The sequence below is a fragment of the Lepidochelys olivacea genome (genome assembly GCF_965140295.1).
Source record: "Lepidochelys olivacea isolate rLepOli2 genome assembly, chromosome: 7".
Taxonomy (NCBI): domain Eukaryota; kingdom Metazoa; phylum Chordata; order Testudines; family Cheloniidae; genus Lepidochelys; species Lepidochelys olivacea.
Genome location: NC_140417.1, coordinates 78,035,659 through 78,058,572, shown reverse-complemented (window position 1 = coordinate 78,058,572; position 22,914 = coordinate 78,035,659). Strand labels below are relative to the sequence as shown.

General features: G+C 38.8%; 1 protein-coding gene across 2 annotated transcripts in view; it reads right to left on the bottom strand.

Moving 5' to 3' along the window:
• Nucleotides 1-22,914, bottom strand: part of ARID5B (AT-rich interaction domain 5B) — a 145,566-nt gene that overhangs the window by 28,121 nt on the left and 94,531 nt on the right. The window contains exons 1-4 of one of the 2 annotated variants that reach the window (XM_084633785.1): nucleotides 18,055-18,186; nucleotides 16,563-16,675; nucleotides 8,703-8,907; nucleotides 6,138-6,190 (exon numbers count right to left, since the gene is read on the bottom strand). In XM_084633785.1, the coding sequence (XP_084489911.1) occupies nucleotides 6,138-6,190; nucleotides 8,703-8,907; nucleotides 16,563-16,675; nucleotides 18,055-18,058 (375 nt within the window). In that variant the 5' untranslated portion in view covers nucleotides 18,059-18,186. Of the gene's footprint in view, nucleotides 1-6,137; nucleotides 6,191-8,702; nucleotides 8,908-16,562; nucleotides 16,676-18,054; nucleotides 18,187-22,914 lie in introns of those variants that run through there. The other variant, XM_084633784.1, reaches the window with a different exon arrangement.

Here is a 22,914-nt window from a genome sequence, read left to right as displayed (position 1 = left end):
TCCAAAGTGCTTTTCAGAACTCTCCAGACATTTGCTCCATTCTATCATTCCAAGCTCATTTACAACCATGTGGCTCCATTCATTATAATGTGCCTTTACGTAGTTAAGTTAAAACACTAATTTTCAAAACACATTCCGTGTCCTCTTTTTGGATGCTTGAGTTTCTTACATAAATGGCCTGATATATGCATGCAAGGTTGTGCATGTGCAAAGATGTAAGTGTGTCCTGAAAAGCGCTGAGCACTGTTGTGTGTGGCTGTATACCTTCCATGCTGAGCACCTTACAGGACTGAACACACAGAGGGCTACTTTTCAGGCACTTCAGACCTAATCTCTGTGGTAATCATAGAAAATATTTTAGGGTTTAAATCCTAGGGTGCTAAAGAAAATGAACTCTCTGCAGTTTCCTACCTGCAATACCTACTGTTAGCTACCTAACACAAAGGCGGTACGTTTGGCGTACACGGACTATGAAACTTACTAAAATAATAGGAGTACTTGTGGAACCTTAGAGACTAACAAATTTATTTGAGCATAAGCTTTCATGGGCTAATAATAATAATGTTAGTTCCTGTGCTCCATTCCAGGACCTCTAGCTTTCCAAAACTCCATGACATAATTCTTGGCCAACAGAATTTAAAATTAAACAAGAGATGGGTCTATGCAGATGCGTGAAGTCAGATTCAGATATCATAAAAACAAAGGCAAGCAATGATCAGTTACACATTACTATGTCAGCCATAGGCTGACAAAATTAAAAGCAATAACATTATAAATAAAAGGAGAGGACTGCTTATAGAAAAGCTTTTAACTGATGCTTTGGCTTTAAAACATTTTAAAAGTTATTTGCACAATAATCCCCATCACCAGCTCTCGCTCTCTCACAAAGTTTAGCATTTGTTTATTTCATGCTGCATACCTAACAATGATTTAACGGCCATGATGCTGACCCCATGTTTGTATGGCACCTTTCCTCCAAGAAGTATCTCAAAGCCCTTTAGACACTGATTTTGCACAAAACATGTACATATATGTATGGCTTTGCATCCCACTGCTGTATAGGCATCTTTGGGATGAAAGGTGGCAATAGTTTAATAGCACGTAGCAATACTATGCGACAGTTAGGGCACAGAGTAAAGAAGAGTATCACAACTAATTCAGGACAGATTAATTAATGGGAGGGATAGCTCAGTTGTTTGAGCATTGGCCTGCTAAACCCAGGGTTGTGAGCTCAATCCTTGAGGGGGCCATTTAGGGATCTGGGGCAAAAATTGGGGATTGGTCCTGCTTTGAGCAGGGGGTTAGATTAGATGACCTCCTGAGGTCCTTTCCAACCCTGATATTTTCTATGATTCTGTGAAATTATGTACACTGGTTTAGCCAGAATACTGGTGATTGATGCCTTAGGATCTTGGGTAACATTGTCAGAAGCTCCTAGGCTACTTAGGCTAAGTCCCATTTGAAAAAGCAATTTAGGTGCCTACATCCCATCTGTATGTTAGTACATCCAGCCCCATGGTGTCTCCTTTAAATATGCTGATGTATTGCTCTAATGCTGACTCAGAGGGAAAGGTGTCACTTCCTGATTCACCAAAAATAGCTCCTTCAGCACTTCAATTTCCCTGGAAGTCTCCCATCTATGAACTGCTCCAGCCTGACCCGGATTAGCTTAGGAAGAGTGACAAGATCACAGTCCAAGGTAGTACAGCTACAGTGGCATTTAATTCAATAGAAACTGAATCATTTTATCTTTCTCTCAGGGGTGTTGTGAGGCTTTAGTTCATTTATGTTTGTAAAGTGCTTTAAGGTCCTAAGGTGGGAAGCACTATGCAAAGTACTTTGCTACAGTAAAAGCTTTGTTATTCGGCATGTTGCGGGAATGGGGGGTGCCAGTTCGTCAAAAACTCTGATTAACTAAGAGTTATACTTACCAATCAAGGGAGGGAGCTTGGGTGCGAGAAGGGGCTCAGGGCTGGGGTGCAGGAGGGGGTGTGCGGCACGTGCTCTGGGAGGGAGTTTGGGTCGGGGAGGGGGCTTGGGGCAGGGGGTTGGGGTGCAGGAGGGGTTTTGGGGTGCTAGATCCAGGTGGCACTCACCTCAGGCAGCTCCTCGCAAGCAGCCACATGTCCCTCAGCTCCTAGGTGGAGTTGCAGCTAGGCAGCTGTGCACACCGCCTCTGCCTGCAGGCTCCACCCCCACAGCTCCCATTGGCTGGACGGAGCCAGCGCTCGGGGCTGGGGCAGCGCATGGAACCACCTTGGCCATTCCCCCGCCTAGCAACAGCAAGGACATGTCGCCACTTCCGGGGAGCCAGGCAGGAAGTCTGCCGGCCCCGCTCCAACCGGACTTTTAATGAGATATCAGAAATGCCAGTTTCTAGAGCTTTCTGTTTGGTAAAGTGCCAGATAAAACAGCTTTTACTGTATTACTATGGTAGATGTCAATTTCAGCAGCTAACCGAAATGCTTACTTGAAGGGAAGTGGATCCCCCATGGGTTTCAAAAGAGATGGCTCCATTTTGTGAGGAACTAGCCAAGCCTTTGTTTTTTTATTTAGCCTGTACTATGAGCCAGTGAGAGTTATATGGCACTGGTGACCGATATTACAGAAATGTTCCGACCCTTCACTACAAATAAACTGAGAATCTTTAGCAGAAGCACAAACATAAACGACACATTGGGACTGATAATGACCTGATACTAGCAAAATACATGGTGTTATGCTGGTTTTACACCAGCACGAGATCAGAATCAGGCTCAATGGGCTTACACTGATGTTAAGTGAATGTGAGACCCGAACCACATCAGTTAACTCCAGCCAACTGTTCTATCTCTGCTTTACCAATAAATGTGTGTAACCACTTTTAGGACTCTTTAAAAGAGTTTGCATGCCGGGATAGGCAGGATGGGGTGGGGAACATAAAATCTGTCAGCTTTAATTATTCCACCGAATGTGAGAATGTAAACTTTACAGCTATTTCAATTAAAAAGTATCTGCACATACTAGTCAATAGCAGTCAGGCAACTTGCCATTGTAAGTGCAAATGGGTAATTTTAATCACACCTATATTTGCTTTCTGTTTGCAAAATGCATGCTACCCTAAACCACGCCCATATCTATATATGTCTAAGTGTTCTTTTCTTATGACAAGAAAACCCCTATTTCCAGGCAAAAGAAAGTTTCCAGTAGGAATGTAGCTAGCTCTTATTGCCCCCCAAGAGAAAGGTGAACAGAAGCTACTCGCAGCACAGAAAGCCATGGAGAATAATTATTTCATCCAACCTCTACAATCATTTACTCTGAAGGCTCCATTTGGCCTGATTTTCAGAATTTTTGATTTTTGAACACTCAGAGCTCCCATTGACTACAGTGGAGGGGACACATGCTCAACACCATTTGGGTCATAGATTTCTTCCTATGTGTGTGATTGTGGCAAAACTGGAGATGTGAATGGCTAGCCTGAAATAATCCCACTATCTCAAACTAACACCAGAAGTTTGGGAACATTTAAAGGTGACCAACAAAAATAAATAAATTCAAGTGGACTACATAATAATCAGAATAGAGGATAGATTTAATTTAGATCTATTTATACTTTATTTAAGGACAAATTCTGCCACTCTTTACATTGAATAGGTCCCTGCCATGCAGATAGTCCTATCAGTGCCCATGGGTTTATTTGCATACTAGAATACTCTGTGTGCACATCGGTGGCAGAATCTGGTCCTTAATAGACGACACTATCACTAAGTTGCTTGAAATTGTACACTTGGGAATGAATAGGTCTATCCATGATTCTGGAATAAATATTGCCAAACATCCCATTCTAGCCCCGTGGGGCCTTTTTTATCTCTCATCAATGCACACAATAGCACAAACAGTTAATTGCACTTTCTTAAATTCCATGGTGGTGAGTAGGGTGTGAATGGGTCAGAAAATGAGTGAAAGTGGGTGAAAGGGACAAAACACTCTAACAGTCTCCAATTTAGCATTCAGGATTATGACTGTACTGTAGTCGCTGAGGGTTTGGACAGAGGAAGAAGTGTAGTAGGAGGAAGAGGAAGAGGTACAGCTAAAGCAGTATCCCCCACTACATACAAAATTTAATTTATGCCCAAACCATCCTCATCTGTCCCAGAGTAAGACAGTTCTTCAGTTCTGCTGTAAGAAAGTATAAGTCTCACTGATTTCAAAAAGAGTGGATCAGGCCCACTAGCTTCAATGGGAGTTATTCTAGATTATGCCAGAGCTAAATCAAATATCAGAATATCAAACTGGTGTAAAAATTATATTCATTTTGCACACCCAGTTGCAAACTACCCTACTTATGTGCTTACACATCTTTTGTGATCAGCACATACTACCATTTACGTTTCAGTTGAATAATCCCAATAAGCCTGTTCTCCTGGAAATGAGGAATGCCCTCATCATTTGAAGACATCTATTAATGAAAAAGGACAAGAGGTTTGAGAGAGGGATGTACTGTCACTAATTTCTATTGAACAGTGATACACCTCATATTTCCCCTCAGACCCTCATTCCCCTTGCACCTTTTCATTACTGATGATAATCTCACTATTTTACCTGTCACCCAGGCTCACACTCTTGGGTTCCTAGTCAACTCCTTCCCTCCTCTCCACACGTTCAGAATTTCCCCAAATCCTGCCAGTCCACCTTGTTAAACATGCCTAAATTCCATCCTTTCCTCTCTCATTCTGGCACTAAAACCCAGATTTATGTCTTGCTTATCCTACTGCAAACTCCTCCATGCTGGCCTTCCCTGCTTCTATCCTCATTCCCTGCAAGTATATCCAAAACATTGCTGTGCAAATTATCTGCCTCCCTAAGCATTCTGAACATGTCACTCTCATATTCAAATCTCTTCACTGCCTTCTCTTGAGTTTTCTGGATCAGGTTCAAGTTTTCAGTCCTTACCTTCAGCACATTTTACAACTTGGTGCAATTACTCATAGCTCATAATTACTGTAGATGTATATCTATGGTAGCTATTTGTACACATATACACAGGAACATACACACATCTGGGTGCATTTAATAAAGATGTTACATGTAGATTAATGAAAGGAAGCTAAATTGTAAAAACCAAATCAAATATCTCTATTACGAACACTAGATACTTTGGTTTCACAAAATCTCCACCACACTCGCCCCAGTATAGCGATGATATTAATTAATAGAACAATATGCTTTATTGCATGGAAAGAAACAGTGTTTATTACATTTTGGCTCAAATCAGTTTGAGTTTCTTGATTTTGTGTCATTTCTCAACAGTACAGATACATCCCAGATTACTTCGTAAACAAAGCAAAAATAATTTCCCCCAACCAACTGCAGCAGGAACTGCACAACTTAATCAGATCATTGTGTGTAAAGAAAATATTTCCAATGACGACATCTTCCTATGTCAATTGGTTTTTATTACAGATGTCATCTCTACATGCGTATTAATGCAGCTCTTTCTTCTCATTTCAAGATTTAAATCTAAGTTTTTTGCTCTAATATTTTATTAGTTCAAAATACATGCTCTAAAATCCATGGCCATCAAATTTTCCTGTGAGCTAAAAATAAACTGCTCTTGTCAGATATGGTTAGTTGATAAAAAGCGTCAGAGACTTTTCTGAATTACTTTGATAACTTCCTGTTTATGTGGTACTGACCCTTGTCTAATAAAGGCCTTTTACACTAGCAAAAAGGAGAAGATACTGCAACATACTATCCCTTAATGGCAATACTGATTACTTTTGAAAGCCTTTAATACATTTCCCATATTAGACATGAACAGATGTCAGGGATGTTGCCAAGCGAAATTTCTTTTATGCAATCTTGGCTTGTTGTACAATAATAGCCCTTTCTCAACATGGGAAAAAATTACAGACCCAACTAATTTCCTTGACAGGGAAGAGTTACATATGTTTTCCACTTGTAGTTTTTACGACAAGTTTACAATTTTGCCAAACCTGGAACTAATTGGGACCATTTCCAAAAATGGCCCAATAAACCCACAATGTGTACAGCTATTCTAAAATGCAGTAAATGATTGTTTGCTTTTACATTTTTTTCTAACAGGGGAAAGTTAGATTGCACAATTATTCCATTTAAGTTACTTAAACACTTACTGTTTCATATCCTCCCAGTTTTTGAGCAGCTTGAAACATAGTCCAAAGGTTAACTGTTAGAGGGACAATAAGTATTTAGATAAGCATTCCATTAACCAACTTATTTCAAAGAAATGTAAATTAAACAATTATTTTAAAGCAAAATAGAAAAAAATGTTCACAAACCCTGAAAAAGCTCTTGAGAAACAATTTACAAAAGGTATGTACATAATTTGAAGAGTGACAGTTACTCCTTATTATATCTTTTAAAAAATAACATGTGAAGGAACACATTTAGATATGTCTACAGGAGTGAAAATTACATTTAGACAGAGTTACGGAGTTTATTCTACTTTTCTAATAAGAAACACAGTATAATAGCTGCATTTTACATGTTCCCATAACTCTGCCGGTAAAAACTAGCACAAAGGCTATTATTTTTTAAAAACAGTTTTAGTTATCAGTAAGAGCTTCAGCCCACGTGATATAGAGCAGCCATTCACTAAACAACAATATCTTATATGTACTGCAGCTCAGATAAGTACCTCCATAATCAATACACTGTAGGGCCATGTGAGAATGCACTAATGGAGGGAGAATACACAGGCATGGTATTTGTCCTAGCACATCAGCACACATGTACAATAGACAGCCATAATTTGGTTGCAAGTGCTGGCAAGCTCAAAGGTGGAGACAAGATAGAATTACCACTATATTTCTTACTTCAGAGTTGTGGTGGTCCTGCCTTGCCTTTTGTGCACTATCAAGCCTTGGCAGGGCTACATGGTGATGGTGGTAGTGGTGAGAGGGGACAGAGGAAACACCTTCAATATGGCCTAGCAAGAGCCACTCTTCTTTGCACTCCCTCCTGCATAGTGCCTCTTTCCACATGACTGCCTCCCACCTGGCCCGTACTCCACAGCTGATCAGGGGCCATAATGTGATTTGCTAGTTCTTTCATTTATTTATGTATCTTTAATTGATAGAAGGGTAACTGATGGTGATCCTGTATTAAAGACCTATACAGGATTTCAGCAAAACATAGTGACTCCCAGTGGCATTCATACAAATATATCAAGCCAGAGTCAGCAGTAATGCAGATCAAAGAGGACAGAATTTGTTCACCCACAGGGGAATTCTCTGTTGTAGTGTACATACTGGTTTCTCCCCTCTAACCTATTTATATTAGCAATATTTACACATATCATGTCAGACAAATATAGACCCCAGTCCTGCAAACACTTACACACACGAGTAAATTTTCTCACAGGAGTACATTTACTCGCTTAAGTGCTTGCAGGACTAGGCCCATCCACTGTAATGTATGTCAAGCAACCCTATACAGTTCAGCTAAATATTATTGTATGATTCTACCACAGACCTGGGTATTTTGGAAATAATGGCCTTTCTTATCATTTGAACCTACAGTATCTCCTGGTTTGGGGTGTGTGGGATAATATGAAAATAAAAAAGCACTCCTCCACATAAAACGTTCAGAAAGTCTCATTGTGCAATTTCAAAGCTAACAAGAGCTTAGTTTAGGCCTTGATTTAATCTGAATCAATGCATAATGCAACAAAGCTGTTCATAGTACATTAATTTTACTTCTATTTCAAGCAGCCAAAACATTGTAATCACTCAGAGTTATATACGTTTATAATGGCTGCTAGAGGTCTGTTGCAATCAGTGCCAATTGCTATTAGGTATGTAAATTGTTATGTAAAACATACAGGTTTGACATTCTTCATCAAAATAACACATGGTTTTAATCTTTGGAGATAAGTTCAAGTAAATAATATTTCAAACCATGGATTTCTCCCTTTAAAGTAATTTAAGTACCATTCAATCGATAGACAATATATACATACATACTGTATATATAATGTGTGTGTACACACACACACTTATTTTTACACACACACATACATATCTCCCAGGTACAGCTTTGTTGTAAACTCTGAAACAGCCCTACTTACTATGCAATATTTATGCTGAATTTAGTTACAACTGCATCTTCTCCACCTACAATTGCTTTACAAATTGTGTCACTAAAAACTGTACATGCCAAAGCAATTCTAAACATTGTATTCTGTGTTAAACAGATACAGTCTATTTTTATAGTCTCTGAAGTCAGTAATTTATTGCCTATAAACAAATTTTTAGGCTTAAAAATATGATCCCTTTTCTGCCTTTCTTGACCGCCTTTAAATGTCTCCCTTTAATATCTGTCTTTTCATAAAGAACATCTGGGCACAATAAATGTACGTCACATTATTAACTCAGAAGAAAGGCATTACAGACACTGCAGATTTACAAAACAGAAAACTAGAGAGTTTTCAGCATGCCTATTTCTAGTCATAATCAGTGGATTTAAACCTATAAATATCCTGCAGCAACTGCCCCAGAAGGAAGAGATGCAAATCTAGAAGTAAGAGACAGTAAAATGTCTGGACTGGAAAATGTGTAAATATAAACACAGTCACAAAACCAAAAAGGTTTTAAAATAGTCTCAGTGTTTGCATGTTTTCTACAAAGAAGCCAAACAGTTCTAAAACATCAACAAAATTTGATAAAAATTATACTTACTCTGCTTAAAACCTAAATAGGGTATTCGTTCAATGGGTGTTTTCCTTTCTTTCATGTATTTATAAAGTGCCACAAGGAAAACCTGCTCATCAGCTCTGCACTCTTCACCTACAGCAACCTTTGATTTATCTTCACTTGAGCCTTTTTTACAGTTGCTGTTGTTACTTTTGGATTTGGGCAAAGCTGACTTAGCCTCACATTTTACCTGGAAAACAAAAAGATGTCATATCAGATCTCGGTAATTGGCTGACCTTTAATTTGCATTTAAAAGATGAACAAAAAACTGCCCCCACACCCTCGCCTAACAAATGTGTTTTTTAATATGAAGGCCAAACCACACAACTGAGTTGAGGGTGGTAGGGGGAAGCTATTTATATTACCTTGCTCTGAATCTTATTCACAACATTTTAAAATGGCCACACATTTAAAAAACTGTTGTAACCCAACAGCAATGTTCTCTCCAGATCTGTATTTTTATTACCCACCATCACTATTCCACGGAGAGCTCCCAGCCCTCACATACACTCAAACAGCAGCAAGATGAATAACCACCCTCCTTTAGGGCTTGATGCTGTGCGCTCCTGGGAGATAGTGAGCACCCTTAACTCTTACTGATTTCAGTGGGAGGTGCGGGTCTCAGGACTGCACAGGCATGCTTAGCACCTGACAGCATCATGCTCATAAAGGCCACAACTTTTTTTCTGGCCCATCAAAATATAGGCCAAATCCGACGGGCCTTATCCAGTCAAAAGTCCCATTCCCAGCAATGGCAGCTCTGTATGATTTTGGACCTAAGGCAACAAGGCTTAAGCATGTGCTCAAAATTGAATACTTTGTTGAATCAGGGGACCATTTAATGTGAGCCATTTTCTCCCTTTTCCCATGTATACCATCAGTAGCCTCCAGATACACAATTCCCCAAACTGCTCATTTGCCTGCTGACCCAGCCAACGATATTAGTGTGCTAATAAGGGAGTAAACAATATGGAACCATGTTAATTCTCCAGTACTGAAAACAAGGAAAACAAGAGAAGAAGTAGACTAATCCTGCAGTCCTTATGCAGATACAATACTGCCGCCGATAAATTAAATTTCAATCCTCTAATAGTTTATGTATCTCGATAATGAAGAGTACAAGGAACATTAAAAACTATTTTTGGAAGTTAGCCAATCTGGTTATTTTATAATGTGTGATCAATACTTTTACAGTAAATACTAGTAATAAAAAAATACTCTGCTAGAGGGGATGATGATGGTTACATGATTTATTTTGGAAACAAACTGTTCCTTCTACATAGGTACGCATTACAAGAGACTTTCCGATGTTTCCATAACCCGGGTGGAAATCTTCCTTGTGTCTTCAGAAAGGGAAAAGGGATACTGTAAACAAATTATTTCATTTCAGTGCCTGGAGGGAACAGCATGGACTAGTACAGGGATCGGCAACCTTTGGCACTCAGCCCTCCAGGGAAAGTCGCTGGTGGGCTGGGCCAGTTTGTTTACCTGCAGCAGCCGCAGGTTCAGCCGATTGCAGCTCCCACTTGCCGTGGTTCACCGTCCCAGGTGAATGGGGGCTGCGGGAAGGGCGGCCAGCACATCCCTCGGCCCGCGTCCCTTCCCACAGCCCCCATTGGCCTGGGACGGCGAACCACAGCCAGTGGGAGCTGCGATTGGCTGAACCAGCGGATGCTGCAGGTAAACAAACTGGCCCAGCCCGCCAGCGGCTTTCCCTGGCGGGCCGCAGGCCAGAGGCTGCCAATCCCTGGACTAGTAGCACAAACACTGGACTGAGAGTCAGGAACCCTTGGATTTTAATGATCGACTGGCACTGATTCACTCTGTTGCTGTGAGTTGCCAGGGCTAGGTTATTTAATCTTATTGTGACTCAGTTTCCCCACCTGTAAAATGGGAAATTTACACACATGTCTGTGTTTTGGGAATAAGAGCTTTGAAGCTGAAGAGTGTAAGGCAAGTACCATGTAGAAATAGAAAAGAAACCAGAGAAGGGTCAAATTATCAAATGTTTTACTTATGTCAAAAGAAGTTATCCTACCAACACTTCTGCATTTTTCTACCATTTTTTAAAAAGCAGGGGCAGGTCTCTTTTCCAAAGCATTAAAACAATGATTGAGGGCAGGATGCTTCCTTCTTCTTATATGGGCTGAGGAAGGAATTGGTGGCAGGTTCCCTACATGGTCTCTGTCTTCTTGAAGAAACATCTCTGTGGGATGTTTTCAATGGAATAGCCTTTTGGAGCCTTACATCTCCACAACAAAGAATCACTGGGATTAGAAAATTGGGTTTCCCTTAAAAGATTTATTTATTTTATCCATCCATTCATTCATCTAGGTGCTTTCACAGTATTTCTCAATATTCTCTGGTCTGATGTTAGGAAGAAATATTCTTCCTATGATGCAATATATTGTGTTTTGCCTTTTAGTCATATTTACTTGATGAGACTTCTGCAAAGATCAAAGCCCCATTGAGAGCACAGTGAAACTAATGGAAGTCTTTTCAATAACTTCAATGGGCTTTAGATCAGGCCCTTATTTTTTTTGTTTGGAACGCAAATCCCTTGGGTTTTTTTTACTCTGGTTACCTGGAAGATTATTCAAAGGCATCCCCATACAAATTTTATACTATATTATCATTATCAGTGCTCTGCAGAGGGCTAAGTTAGACCTTCCAGTATAATAATTTCAATAATTTCCACATTTTTTAAATTGAGCCATAAATTTGTTGGAGGATAAAACTTGGAATAAACATTCCCAGACTGGGAGCATTTTTCATTTTCAAAACACGCTTGCAGAAAAAAGTCCATCGGCCCATTTTCAATATGTTTTATTTTAAAATAGGGTGATACAAGCAAGCAATGATGGCTTACACATAAATCATAAGTCAGAAGAAGACTTATTCACACAAAAGCAAATTAATGGTAAGGGAAGTTATTCTCTAGTAGACATGAGGGAATAAAGAAAATAGGATGAAAAAAAGAAATTGGAAGTGGGGAATCTTTATGTAATACACAGCTTCCTCCACCTCACTACACAGAGCCAGGAGGTCAAAGTGTCTGCAGAACTCAAAGGAGCCAAAAATGCCAAGGAAGAGCACATAAGCAGTCTCAGATTTGATGATCCCTTGAGAAAAGCTGCAGTGTTTCATACTCTCAGTGTTCCAGGCATAAGCCTAGTTTCTGGAACGTCACCTTTATGTGACAGGCAATATGAATTAATGATCATTGAATAATTAGGACCTACAGAGCCAAATTCTGTTCTTGATTAAACTGGTATAAATCCAGCATAACTCCACTAATGTCAGTGGAGTTACTCCATGTTTACACTGTCATAACCAAGATCAGAAACTGACCCAAAATTCTTATCCCTCTAAACCAGTGGTTTTCAACCTGTGGCCCACCGACCCATGGGGCTATGTCTAAGATTTCCAAAGTGGTCCGTATACCTCCATCCAAAATTTTTTGGGGTGTGCAAATGAAAAAAGGTTGAAAACCAGTGCTCTAAACACAATCTTGGATCCAGTTTAATAGGAGTTTGCAAAGTGTTGACTACTTTTTTTTTTTAACTTCCCAGAAGGCATAAAGAGATGGACAAAGACAATAAATGGGGGGAGCCCTACTTGGCCACATTCTCTGCAGCACTCTGCTAGTGGGCCTTACTGATTCTGTTATAAAACCAAAGTTCTAAATTTCTTCTGTAGGAATTTAACTTCTTTTCATTATAGCCACCCTGGATAGTCGCCCCATATCTCTTTCTAAAAAATCTGACACATTTCCTCATACCACATTTATACCAGGTGAGTTGAGGTGCAATCCCCCCCACACTTACTTTGATGTATCCCCTTCACTATATTTGAGACCACACTCCATCTGGATCCAGTAAACTGTCAGTTACTTTCCAGATCCCTGGGAAAGTTATCCCAACCCAATTGAACCAGCTAACAGTAATTCATTTGCATGATTGATAATGGTTGGCCCTGGGAAAATCATTTAGTTTTTGAGTGTGTTCAGAGACTCTAAACTCCTTTCCTGATTATTCAATTTTATAGTGAAGACTGGGATTTTCAAAGAGACTTTCAATTGGAATTGGGTGCCTAATCCCAACCCAAAATAAAGCTTGATTCCCCTGTGGCAAAAATGACAGTCCACTGCCAACAGGACGAGGCTGAGGATAGAGGAAGTGGGTATAAGGAGTGGGGAGGTTTCTCTATGACGACTCTGGAAACATCTATCCATGTCTTTATTATATGCTCTAGCACTGGATGTGTCACTCATGGCAAGTGACAGGAGATCTTCCAATTACTGACAATGGGGACAACGCTCATGGATAAAACCTTACACTCATTTTGTTCTGCTAGAGGCCACATACGCACCTCACAGTTCCCTAAAGAACCAGATTAAATTATTTTAATTAGATAACGTTGGAGATCTAAGAATAACTCTTCAGGTCTGATAGTGTGCCAGACCACTTGTGACTTTTGGAAGAGCATATGCTGGTAACATAAACTTATTTCCCAGCCCTTGCCACCCACAAGAAGTGAGAAATTGATTTCAGTATTTGCACTAGGGGATGTTGTAATGAGTACATTAATTTAGGGAACAATTTCCATGTTTAACAAATTAATCCTTCCACCTCTTGGAACTGGCAGATCAGACCATTTTAACAAATCTTATAACCCATTTTTACAGATGTTGAATGGGACCTTCTATGGCAGCACAACACCAAGAAAACAGGATGGTTTAGTTTCAGATGTGGTTAGGTTCCACTAAAAATTGTGGAAGTCTATCCAGTAAGGCTGACATATGAAATATTAAAGTCTCAGGATTCTTGGGAGAGTTTAGGCCACTGTTCATAAAAGAGAGAGTTTGAGATATTTCTTCCCACCTGGGATGAAATCCTGGCTCCATTGAAGTTATACTGGAAAACTTCAGAGGCCAGGATTTTATCCCTTGTATCTTTCAATCCAAGGATACTCCGAGTTGGTATAAGGTGGACAAAAAGGGCAGCACAAAGATCAAATGCAAGAGCAGGGTCATTGCCTGGTGGAGGTATGGGTTTCTCAGTACAGAACTCTCAATCCCCGGACGGTTGATATAGTGCTGTAATTCAGTTTTTAAAAGGCTGCCTGAACTGGAATTTATTCCGAACTGAAACCAAATCAAATGTCTTTGTGTGTCAAGTAATAGAAAAAGTCCACACTCTTGTTTGCTCATAGTTAAGATAAACAAGCTTAATGAAAACTAGAGCCGTAATGGTTTTAAAAGCTTTTTAATCACTCAGTGACAGCTAAGAACATGAAGTTTAGCAAGTGGTTATTACTATGTGGTCTGAGCTGGTCTTGTACATAATCCTGACAGGATCAAAACCTCAATGTTCAAAATCCCAGCACTTTTCCCATGTACCTCACCTATGGGGCTCCAGCTACGAGAGAACTGACAGGCCACACTACTTCCCTCAGAAAAAGCCGTATTCCCTAGGAAACTGTCTGTTTGCTAAGAACAGCAGTCAACAATGGGATGCCCTGCATCAGTGTAACTACTAGTTACATGTAAGTGTAGATGAGACAAAACCATTTCCAACACCATTACCAAAAACAATATTGTGACTGACACTGAAAGTGGTTTTGTCCCATCCACACTAGGAGTTAAACCATTTTCAACACTGGTTTAGGTGAACCCATTGACAGCTATTGTTAGATATAGGCCAATTTCCTAGGACAGAAAAGGGAAAATCTTCAGGGGAACCCAACTTGGATCCAAATATGGCATCTGTGTTACCCAAGCATCCAGCAGTAAGGGTGAGAAACTGGGTTGGTTTCAACCCTTTCCACAAAGAAGACACAAAGTGCTAGATAAAGCCTCAAACAGCTTGAAGTTCAATAAGCCTGTGTTTGAGCCATTCTGACTTGCTGGGAACTCATCCAGTTTAAAATATACACTCAGTCCTGCAACACATATTCATGTGACGAGTCCCAGTGAAGTCAGTGGGACTACAGGTGCATGTAAGATTTTCAGCATCAGGGGCTATATCATTAACACTTTTATTATTTACAATGAAATACAATTGGACAGGATAATGAATGTTACTAATGTCTGCACAGTAATGAGCACAGTATGGCTAGAGAAACAGGTAGATATTTCTTCTTATATGAAATAGTCTTACGTTTGACGAGTAAAAGTGTCCACATTGATAGAATAGAGATAATCAGATAAGGTGGGTTTTAGAAAATTGCCTACATACACATTGTATACAGCATAGACTATAATTACTTGAATGGTGCTTCGAAAATGCAGTCCATCACGTGCTTTGCAGTACAACGATGTAACCCACAAAGCATGGGGAATTTAGCCAAATTGGAATATTTTCATTGCAGGCTTTGCAAATTTGTATATATCTGAAGCTATAAAGTTCTGACAAAGTCCTAGCATATTTTTCAGGGTCCTGAAAGTCAAAACATCAGGATCCAGTTCCTTTTAATTGATGTCTGGGCATAACAGGGCACACAAAGGAGGGTAATGCTGACTTAAGGACACAGTTTCATCATTAACTTTGGATTTCTTTGCTGTCCTCAATTTATGCCATGATTTTAACATAACTGAAAGCAGGGGAGTGGGAGATGGTATTTAATTTACCCTCCTATGGGTAATAGAGAATATAACACTTTCACTTGACCTCTTTAACCCCGTAATCGCCCCAGGACATGAAGCATGTAAAACAAAAAAGAACTTGGATGGCTCTGTAGAGGTTCACTGTATTTTCCAAAGAAATATTCACAACAATGGGAATTCCCTTCAGATGCCCATCCATAGAATTTGCTGAAATGTAAAACTCAAGGAGTTGGCATGGAAATTAAATCTATGCACACCTACTTGGTCAATATTTAGAGTATCCTGGTGACAGAATTCGTGCTGAAATAGTTAGGAGTCTATTGGTATGTCCCTCTCTAACTTTCTGTCTTTGCATCTTACAGCTTGACCCTGACAATTTGCTCTCAAATTTAACTTGCCATAAATGTCCTGAAGGAGCCTTTAGTGGAATGTTTTTTTAAAAGAGAAAACCAAACTCATATTTAAAACACACACACACACACACACAAAATACAAAGTAATTAATTAATCTACAGAAAATTAGTTTTAAAATAGTGTTAGCAGATGGACTGAAACCCACAAAAGCCTAAGAATTAAACGTAAAATTACAGACTGACAGTGCAACCTTCACTAACAATGTGTAGCTATGTACCCCAGCCCATTGTATAAGAACATACACTATCCCAAGACCTCTGGAATGTCTAGGCACAACAGCATGTGTTAAAGATCCAGTCCAGACTTTTAGCTTTCATTCTGAATTTCCTTCATTGCCTTCCTTTTAAATCAGAACCTTAACATTCCTCCTCTAACATACTTTTTTTGCTTCTTGGAAATCATTATTTAGAGGCAGCTCTCATTTCAGACTCTGTTTATCTTCAAATGTATATTTAGAATTACACTGTAATGGTGAGACTACTTCTACTGGTTTATTTTTAATATGAAGATACTGTCACAAACTATTTTGTGTGTCACAGAATGTGAAAACTAGCACTAGATGCCATAAAAGCTTAATCACTGCCCTTTTCCCAGCAAGCCCATAGCCTTAGATTTTGAGTGATTAGGTTCTAGGTGATTATTGCTGTTAGTAACTTCTAAAGTGGAGGCAGTCTAAAGTAAAAAATACAACTTCTTGAAAAGAATCTGCACTTACTTACATGAAAAAATTATAGTCTAAATTTGAGACGGTCTATTGGGAAACAAAGAGGACTACATTGTTAAAAAAAAAAGTGTAGTTAAGAGAATACTGCAAAATGATTTACCTTGGCAACAGCTTTGCTTTCAGAATTATTGTTGGAATCTTTAACACCATTTAATGAATCTCTTCTCTGTGGGCATGGCTTCTTTTTGCGTGGTCTGCCTTTAAGATTTGGCGCTGAAAATTAATTGAGAACAATTTGAGCACATTCTCTTATACAAGATTTTTAACTGCTGAAAGCATAATAAATCATTCCAATGAAATCAGTCACAGATATGTACACATCTATCTACAGGAAAGGCTCATTATGACATTCTCATCCTCTATGGGTTACATCTTGATATACTATACATTTCTACATCATATCTCTCAAGGTGTATCTATGAAATTTCAACATATCTAATTAATATAAAGTCAAGCATTTGGCTCCAAAGAACACTTCCAGAAAGTCAAGTATTTCTGCATGGTATCAAAAGACTAAAATAGAACACTGACACAGAACTTTGCATTAATCAGCATAATGCATCTATTTTATCCAAAGTGTAAGTACTAAGTGGTGTTTTAAATATTTGAAAATATTGGTCCTTCAGAAGAGTTTTGAAATCTTAAACTTCCCAACAAATCTAATGAGTTTTAATACAATATGTTATTTCTATCAAAGTTCTTTCATTAAGAAAAAACCCAAAGTATTTCTAAAAGTACAAAAGTATTAACGTAATTGATTGATGGTTTCATAAAAACATAATAGTTAGATACGATACATCTTAATTAAAATGAATGACTTCCAGTTTTATCCAATACTTAAGATGTTTTGGTAAGATAGCTGTGAAATACCATACTGAATAAAGCCTGGCCATTCTGAGCTATATTTAGAAAACTAGTATATAGGTCATATAAGAGAAAAAAATATCAGACTTCTCTTTCAATTATTATAGCACAAGACCACTTATAACCCACATACAGAAATAAAAGGCAAAGCAGATGCTTTGTTCAATATTTAAAATGTACTGCATATGCTTTCAAATTTAAATCAGCCCAAGTCACTAGACTACTCCAGCAACGTTAAAAATGATAAACAATCATTAACTAATGACTATACTGGAGAAGATAATTTGCTTTAAACCTTTAATTTCTAGGTAACCATTGTTTTCATTACTTCAAAGGATGATTATAACAATGTCAGAAATCTAAACACCACAAACCTCTTGAGTGTCTTCTAATGGTTTCTAATCTTACATTTGTTACATAGTAAGCCAGTGATTTCAGGACATTTTACATTTTAATCAGTTTACAAACACAGTAAAGGGCGCTACTTTGATTTTATACTTTGAACAACAGTGTCATTTTTGGTTTGTTTAGAAGAAAAAAAAAAGATAGCAGTCCTAGGTTTAAAACAAAAAGTCCAAAAAAATTCCGTTTTTGTTTCAGCACTGACACACTGTAAAACATCCTCTGAAGCACATTCTGCTTATTGAAAAGTACCAGAGGAAGCAATGCTGAAATTGTCCTCTGAGGCTAACATGCACAATGAAACAAAAAGATAAAGAAATTATTACCCATTCCAGTCGACAAACATCTGTCTGATTTATATCTGTACTCATGAATGCTACAGCATGTGACTGCACACTACATCCCTGGAAGTCTCGACTTGGTGTGGATGTCAGTCTTACACAAAATGAGCACTAGGAGTATTTGCTCTGTGCTTACAAATCCCCTCCCCCAGCTGCTCCATTACTCATATAAACATAGATGAGTGACTAGCACAGAGTGTGGGATGAACTCGCTGGACTTCAGCTTTTGCTGCCAGGCTGCCAGCTAGTGCTTTACTATCCCACCTTAATTTATAACTGTAGTTTGTGTTTTCATCTTAACCGTTTTGCTGATCCTGACTTCTTGTACACTGTTGGGACGTCATTTTGAGTTCCACAAATCCTAAGCTACACGGAGCCTTGAGGCAAGGTGTTAATATCTTGTTTAAAAAACACTGTGTTAAAAAAAAAAAGTTTCCTCAATTTATAACAACTTGGCACAAGTACTAAAATGTTAATGACCACCATAGAATTAATGGACCAAATTCATCCCTGGCACAATTCAACTAAAGTAATTAGAATTACAGGGATGAATTTTAGCCCAATATACTTTTATTTGAACTACTTTATTTTTATTTATTTATTTGTCTTTTTAGAAAGAAACAAGCAGGACTAGTTCAAGGCTTGATGTCTTTCAAAGACATTTTTTATCCTGAGTTTTGGCATTGTACTTTGTTTCATACTAAAAGCACTCCTAATGTTTTGTTAAAAGCTTTAAAAGCAAAAAAAAAAAAAAAAAAAAAGAAGCATTTGTTACTAAAATTCCAGGTATATTGAGCTTGCATACGAATACAGTTTGAATTGGAACACTACATGGCAGGAGTGAAACAAAACTGTTATAAAATCAGGTTTTTTACATCATTTCAGTTGCTAAGGAGTTGCAGCAGAAATATTGCTCTTTCTAGAATGCTATAGAACTACCTCACATATGACATACTAGCATTTTACAATCTAATTCAAATCATATATACAAGTAACGGAAAAGCATGAATATAAATTAATACTGACAAGAGCCTTTCACTCTGATGGCTTAGGAGAAGGCATTTGCCTCTAAGATCCACTCCATAAAAGAAAATATTTGAAATATTTCCATTCACACTTGAAACATATACATCAACATTTGCTCCCAAACCCATTACAGATATTGTTCTAAGACTGTTTAAATTTCAACTATATCCATTTTGTGCTCTTGAGCTGTGATAACTGACTAAAGCTGAGTGAATAATTCAAAACAAATCATGTATTTGACTAATTTAGCCTCCTTTTCAGCTTGTGGCATGTTCATGAACAAACTGCTATTTCCTTGAATTTGTTTATTCATAGTTATTCCTACTGCAGTTTTTAAAAATACTCTGCAGTTTGATTATGAACAGTTTTCTGAGAGAACTGGATATTCAAGATGTGTTGGCTGGTTGTGACTGATCAGATAATTCACACAATTTTTTTTCCCTGTTCCCTGACTGGATGAGAAATTTTGGCATGAATACTCATGTATATATGTGAATGGAAAATTTGTTTTCTGGGAATACTTGCGCATATGGTTTGAAATTCACTTTCTGCAAACATTTTTGCAAATAAGATCTGATAACTTCAGTGGTCACAGAAAGTCAACACGAGCAAAACAAATGAAAGTGAAACTCTGAACAAATAGTTATAGAAAACTGATGTTACTTATTTGTCACCATTCTAGTCAATGTGACCTACCCCATGTCCAAAAATGAATCTGGGAGGTTTGAAATACTATCAGTTTAAATAAAAGCCATTTTTGCTGTAAACTTGACAACATATTCCTCTTTATCTACCTGGCTGTGCGGAATTTTCTCCTCCTATAGCTAAGGGAAGAGAGCAAACCCAGCCACTGAAATGCCACTGGAACCCTTGGCGGAGTGCAGCACACACTCATCAGCATGGTGCAGTATATCTTAAGGGCTGAAAGGTGCTTGGAACCTCTCCAGCAAGTGTACACCACAATGAATCCTGAAAACACAGCCCAAATCCAAGGGCTTCAGTTTCAGCTCTGAACGTCACTGTACTAAATTGTGAGATTTTCAAATTGGGATCTAGGCAGATTCTTTCTTAAAGCCCTTAGCTTCTACACACTTGGAATCCAATTCAATCTTCAGTTACAAATAAAATGTATTCCGTCAGGTCATTCTCGTCCCCATCAATAAGTTACCACATAGTCTGGAACAATTCCATAGCACTGGAGATCTCTGCTCCAGGGGGTCAGGCATTCAGATAATAGATGTGCTGAAGTTCAAGATGCATGTGCATTGACAGTGCTGTGTGGTAAAACTTGCATAGCACCTGCTCACAATATGAAAGGTTCAAATCTACTTGTCTAGGCCATGATTCAGCAAGGTACTTAAGCATATACCTTTCTTTTATGCATGTGAGTACCCCCACAGAAATCAATGAAATTACTCATGTGCTTAAAAGTGGACCCTGGTCTTCAAGATTAAAGTTTATTTCAAGTTTAGTAGTTCACCAAGAGGATTAAATTCACTCACAAAATTTATATATATAAAAAGAAGTTATCGTCACAGTTAAAATTGTGATTCAGACAGCAATCTAAAACAGAGCAGGAAAAGACTGCACTGGAGAATGCTACTTCAACTGCTGAGGTCTGCCAGACATTTCAGGTATGTCCAGGTAAAACACACCCAACTGTGCTGCAAAATGTAGCAGGCATGAGCTAACATTCCATAGATTTCTCTGGTGTGCTAGTCTATTACTTTCACGTGCATTTAATAATTTTGCTGGCCACTTTTGCTAAATTAACAGACAGAAAGGGGGCCTAATACATCACTCTGTTCTGCCATTTTGCAGCAGTGTGATTTCATTAATTGAGTGGAGAATCAGACCCTTGTTTCTTAAAATCTGATTTTCTCCCTCACAACCCATCTGCTCTTCCTACTTGGTCATGCAATGAAGTCATAACACTGGCCAGAAGTCTGATGCCATGGACACAGGATTATGACTACACTGCAGCATCAAACAAAAGGTGCAGATGAAGAAAGGTTTATTTCAAATACAAACATTTGTAATAGTAAAACAATAAAAGGGAAGTATAACAAATTACTGACAAAGTAAATGGTATATGTATAGTATGAATGATCTTGTTTTTCAGTTTACTACTTCCTGGTAGTAAAGTCCTGTATTCCTGATTAGATGAAAGAGCATGAAATGGAAATAGCATGAATGTCAACAGTTACAAAAGCCATGATGACAACCATCCCTTGACAGCTCTTCCCATACAGGAAAACAGCTTATTGCCACCTTAGCTGTAAATTCTCAGGAGAAATTATTTATAGGGATCTGCTCAGAGATGGGAACACTTTTTTTCCTGTGTGTGAGGTGGGATGAGATTTGGCAGCCCAGTAAAAATCATATACACAGACCGTGAGAGGGTATTTCACACAGTTTGATATCAGAGGTCAGTGTCTATGGGAAGATCATGGACACTTAACCAGCGTGATCAAAAATTTTGCCACATGACAGAAAACAAAAAGGCAGCAAGTCATTCACTGATGCTGGGGTGGGGGAGCAGAGAAATGTAGACTACTTATCTCCTTGCCATTGAGGGGAGAGGGAATACACTCCAGGGACATTCACCTCCATGGAGGCTAGGTGGAGTTATCGCTGTCTCCTTCCCTTGGAGTTAATGTTAGGAAGGGAGATGGCTTTCATTCCCACCAAAGTCTCTACTGGGGTCCTGCCAGCAGAGGCTCCTGAGGAGAAGCTCTCTATAGTCACATCCCCCACCTTCCTGAGCCATACCCATCTATTTTTTATGCTGCACTGGCCCACTACATGCAAGGATGGCAGTGGTAGCCACTGTGATACACAGCAAAGCAAAGGCTGTAATTTATTTCCCTACTAGCTGGTGTGTGTGTGTGTGTGTGTCCCCTTAGAATATTCTAGCCAATTGGTGAAAGAAATCAAGTTTAACTATCATTAGCTGTGTTCAACTTTTTCTGAATGTTCCCTTTGTGGTTATCCACAAGCTCCTTCCATAATGACAATCAAACAAAAGAAACATTGCACAATCCAGCTCTTGGTAAGTTTATGAGTGTGAAAGGAAACATTATGTTCATAAATTTCTGACACTTTTTCCTCTGTCCAAAATGCACACAAAAACATGTTTTAAAAAGAAAATTAGGAGTTGGTCCTTATCATGACTAAGTAGCTCTTGGTATCTTGAAAATAAGATTTAACCATTCTGTGCTTCAAGCTAGCCCACCTCCTTCCAGACTTTGGCTGAACATAATATAGCTTTAGAAAATAAATCATAACAAATGCTACAAGAGTTTTTTTTACATAGACAGACTGCAATTACCCCATATTATATGTAGCACAACAAAAGAGGGCCAAATTATCTGTTGGTGTAAACTGGTATAGCTTCATGGACTTCAGTGAACCCCTGTAAAAATTTGGTCCAGGGTCTGTTAGGCCCAAAGCTGACTTTTAATAGAACTGCCACAGACATCAAAGATAAATATCAAAGCTCCAAAGTTCCTGTTACCATGAGTGAAATATATGTGGCCCTGTGCTCTGCCTCCTTCCACATCCTTATGAGGGTGCAGCACATACGGGAGCAAAATGGAAGACAGTTCTACAGGCTGCTCCCTCCACATGGTCACCTCTCTCCCTCCCGCTATTCAGAAAAAGGAGACCTGGTAAGGGTGTAAGGGAAGCCACATTTAGCAGCATGTTCTCGGGAGAACCATAGAAAAAGGGGGCATCAAGCTAAGGCTGATCGAAGCAGCATGATCATTCCTGTGTGCCCTGAGATCTTTACTCCCCCTGCCCAAAAGGCCAGAGTGG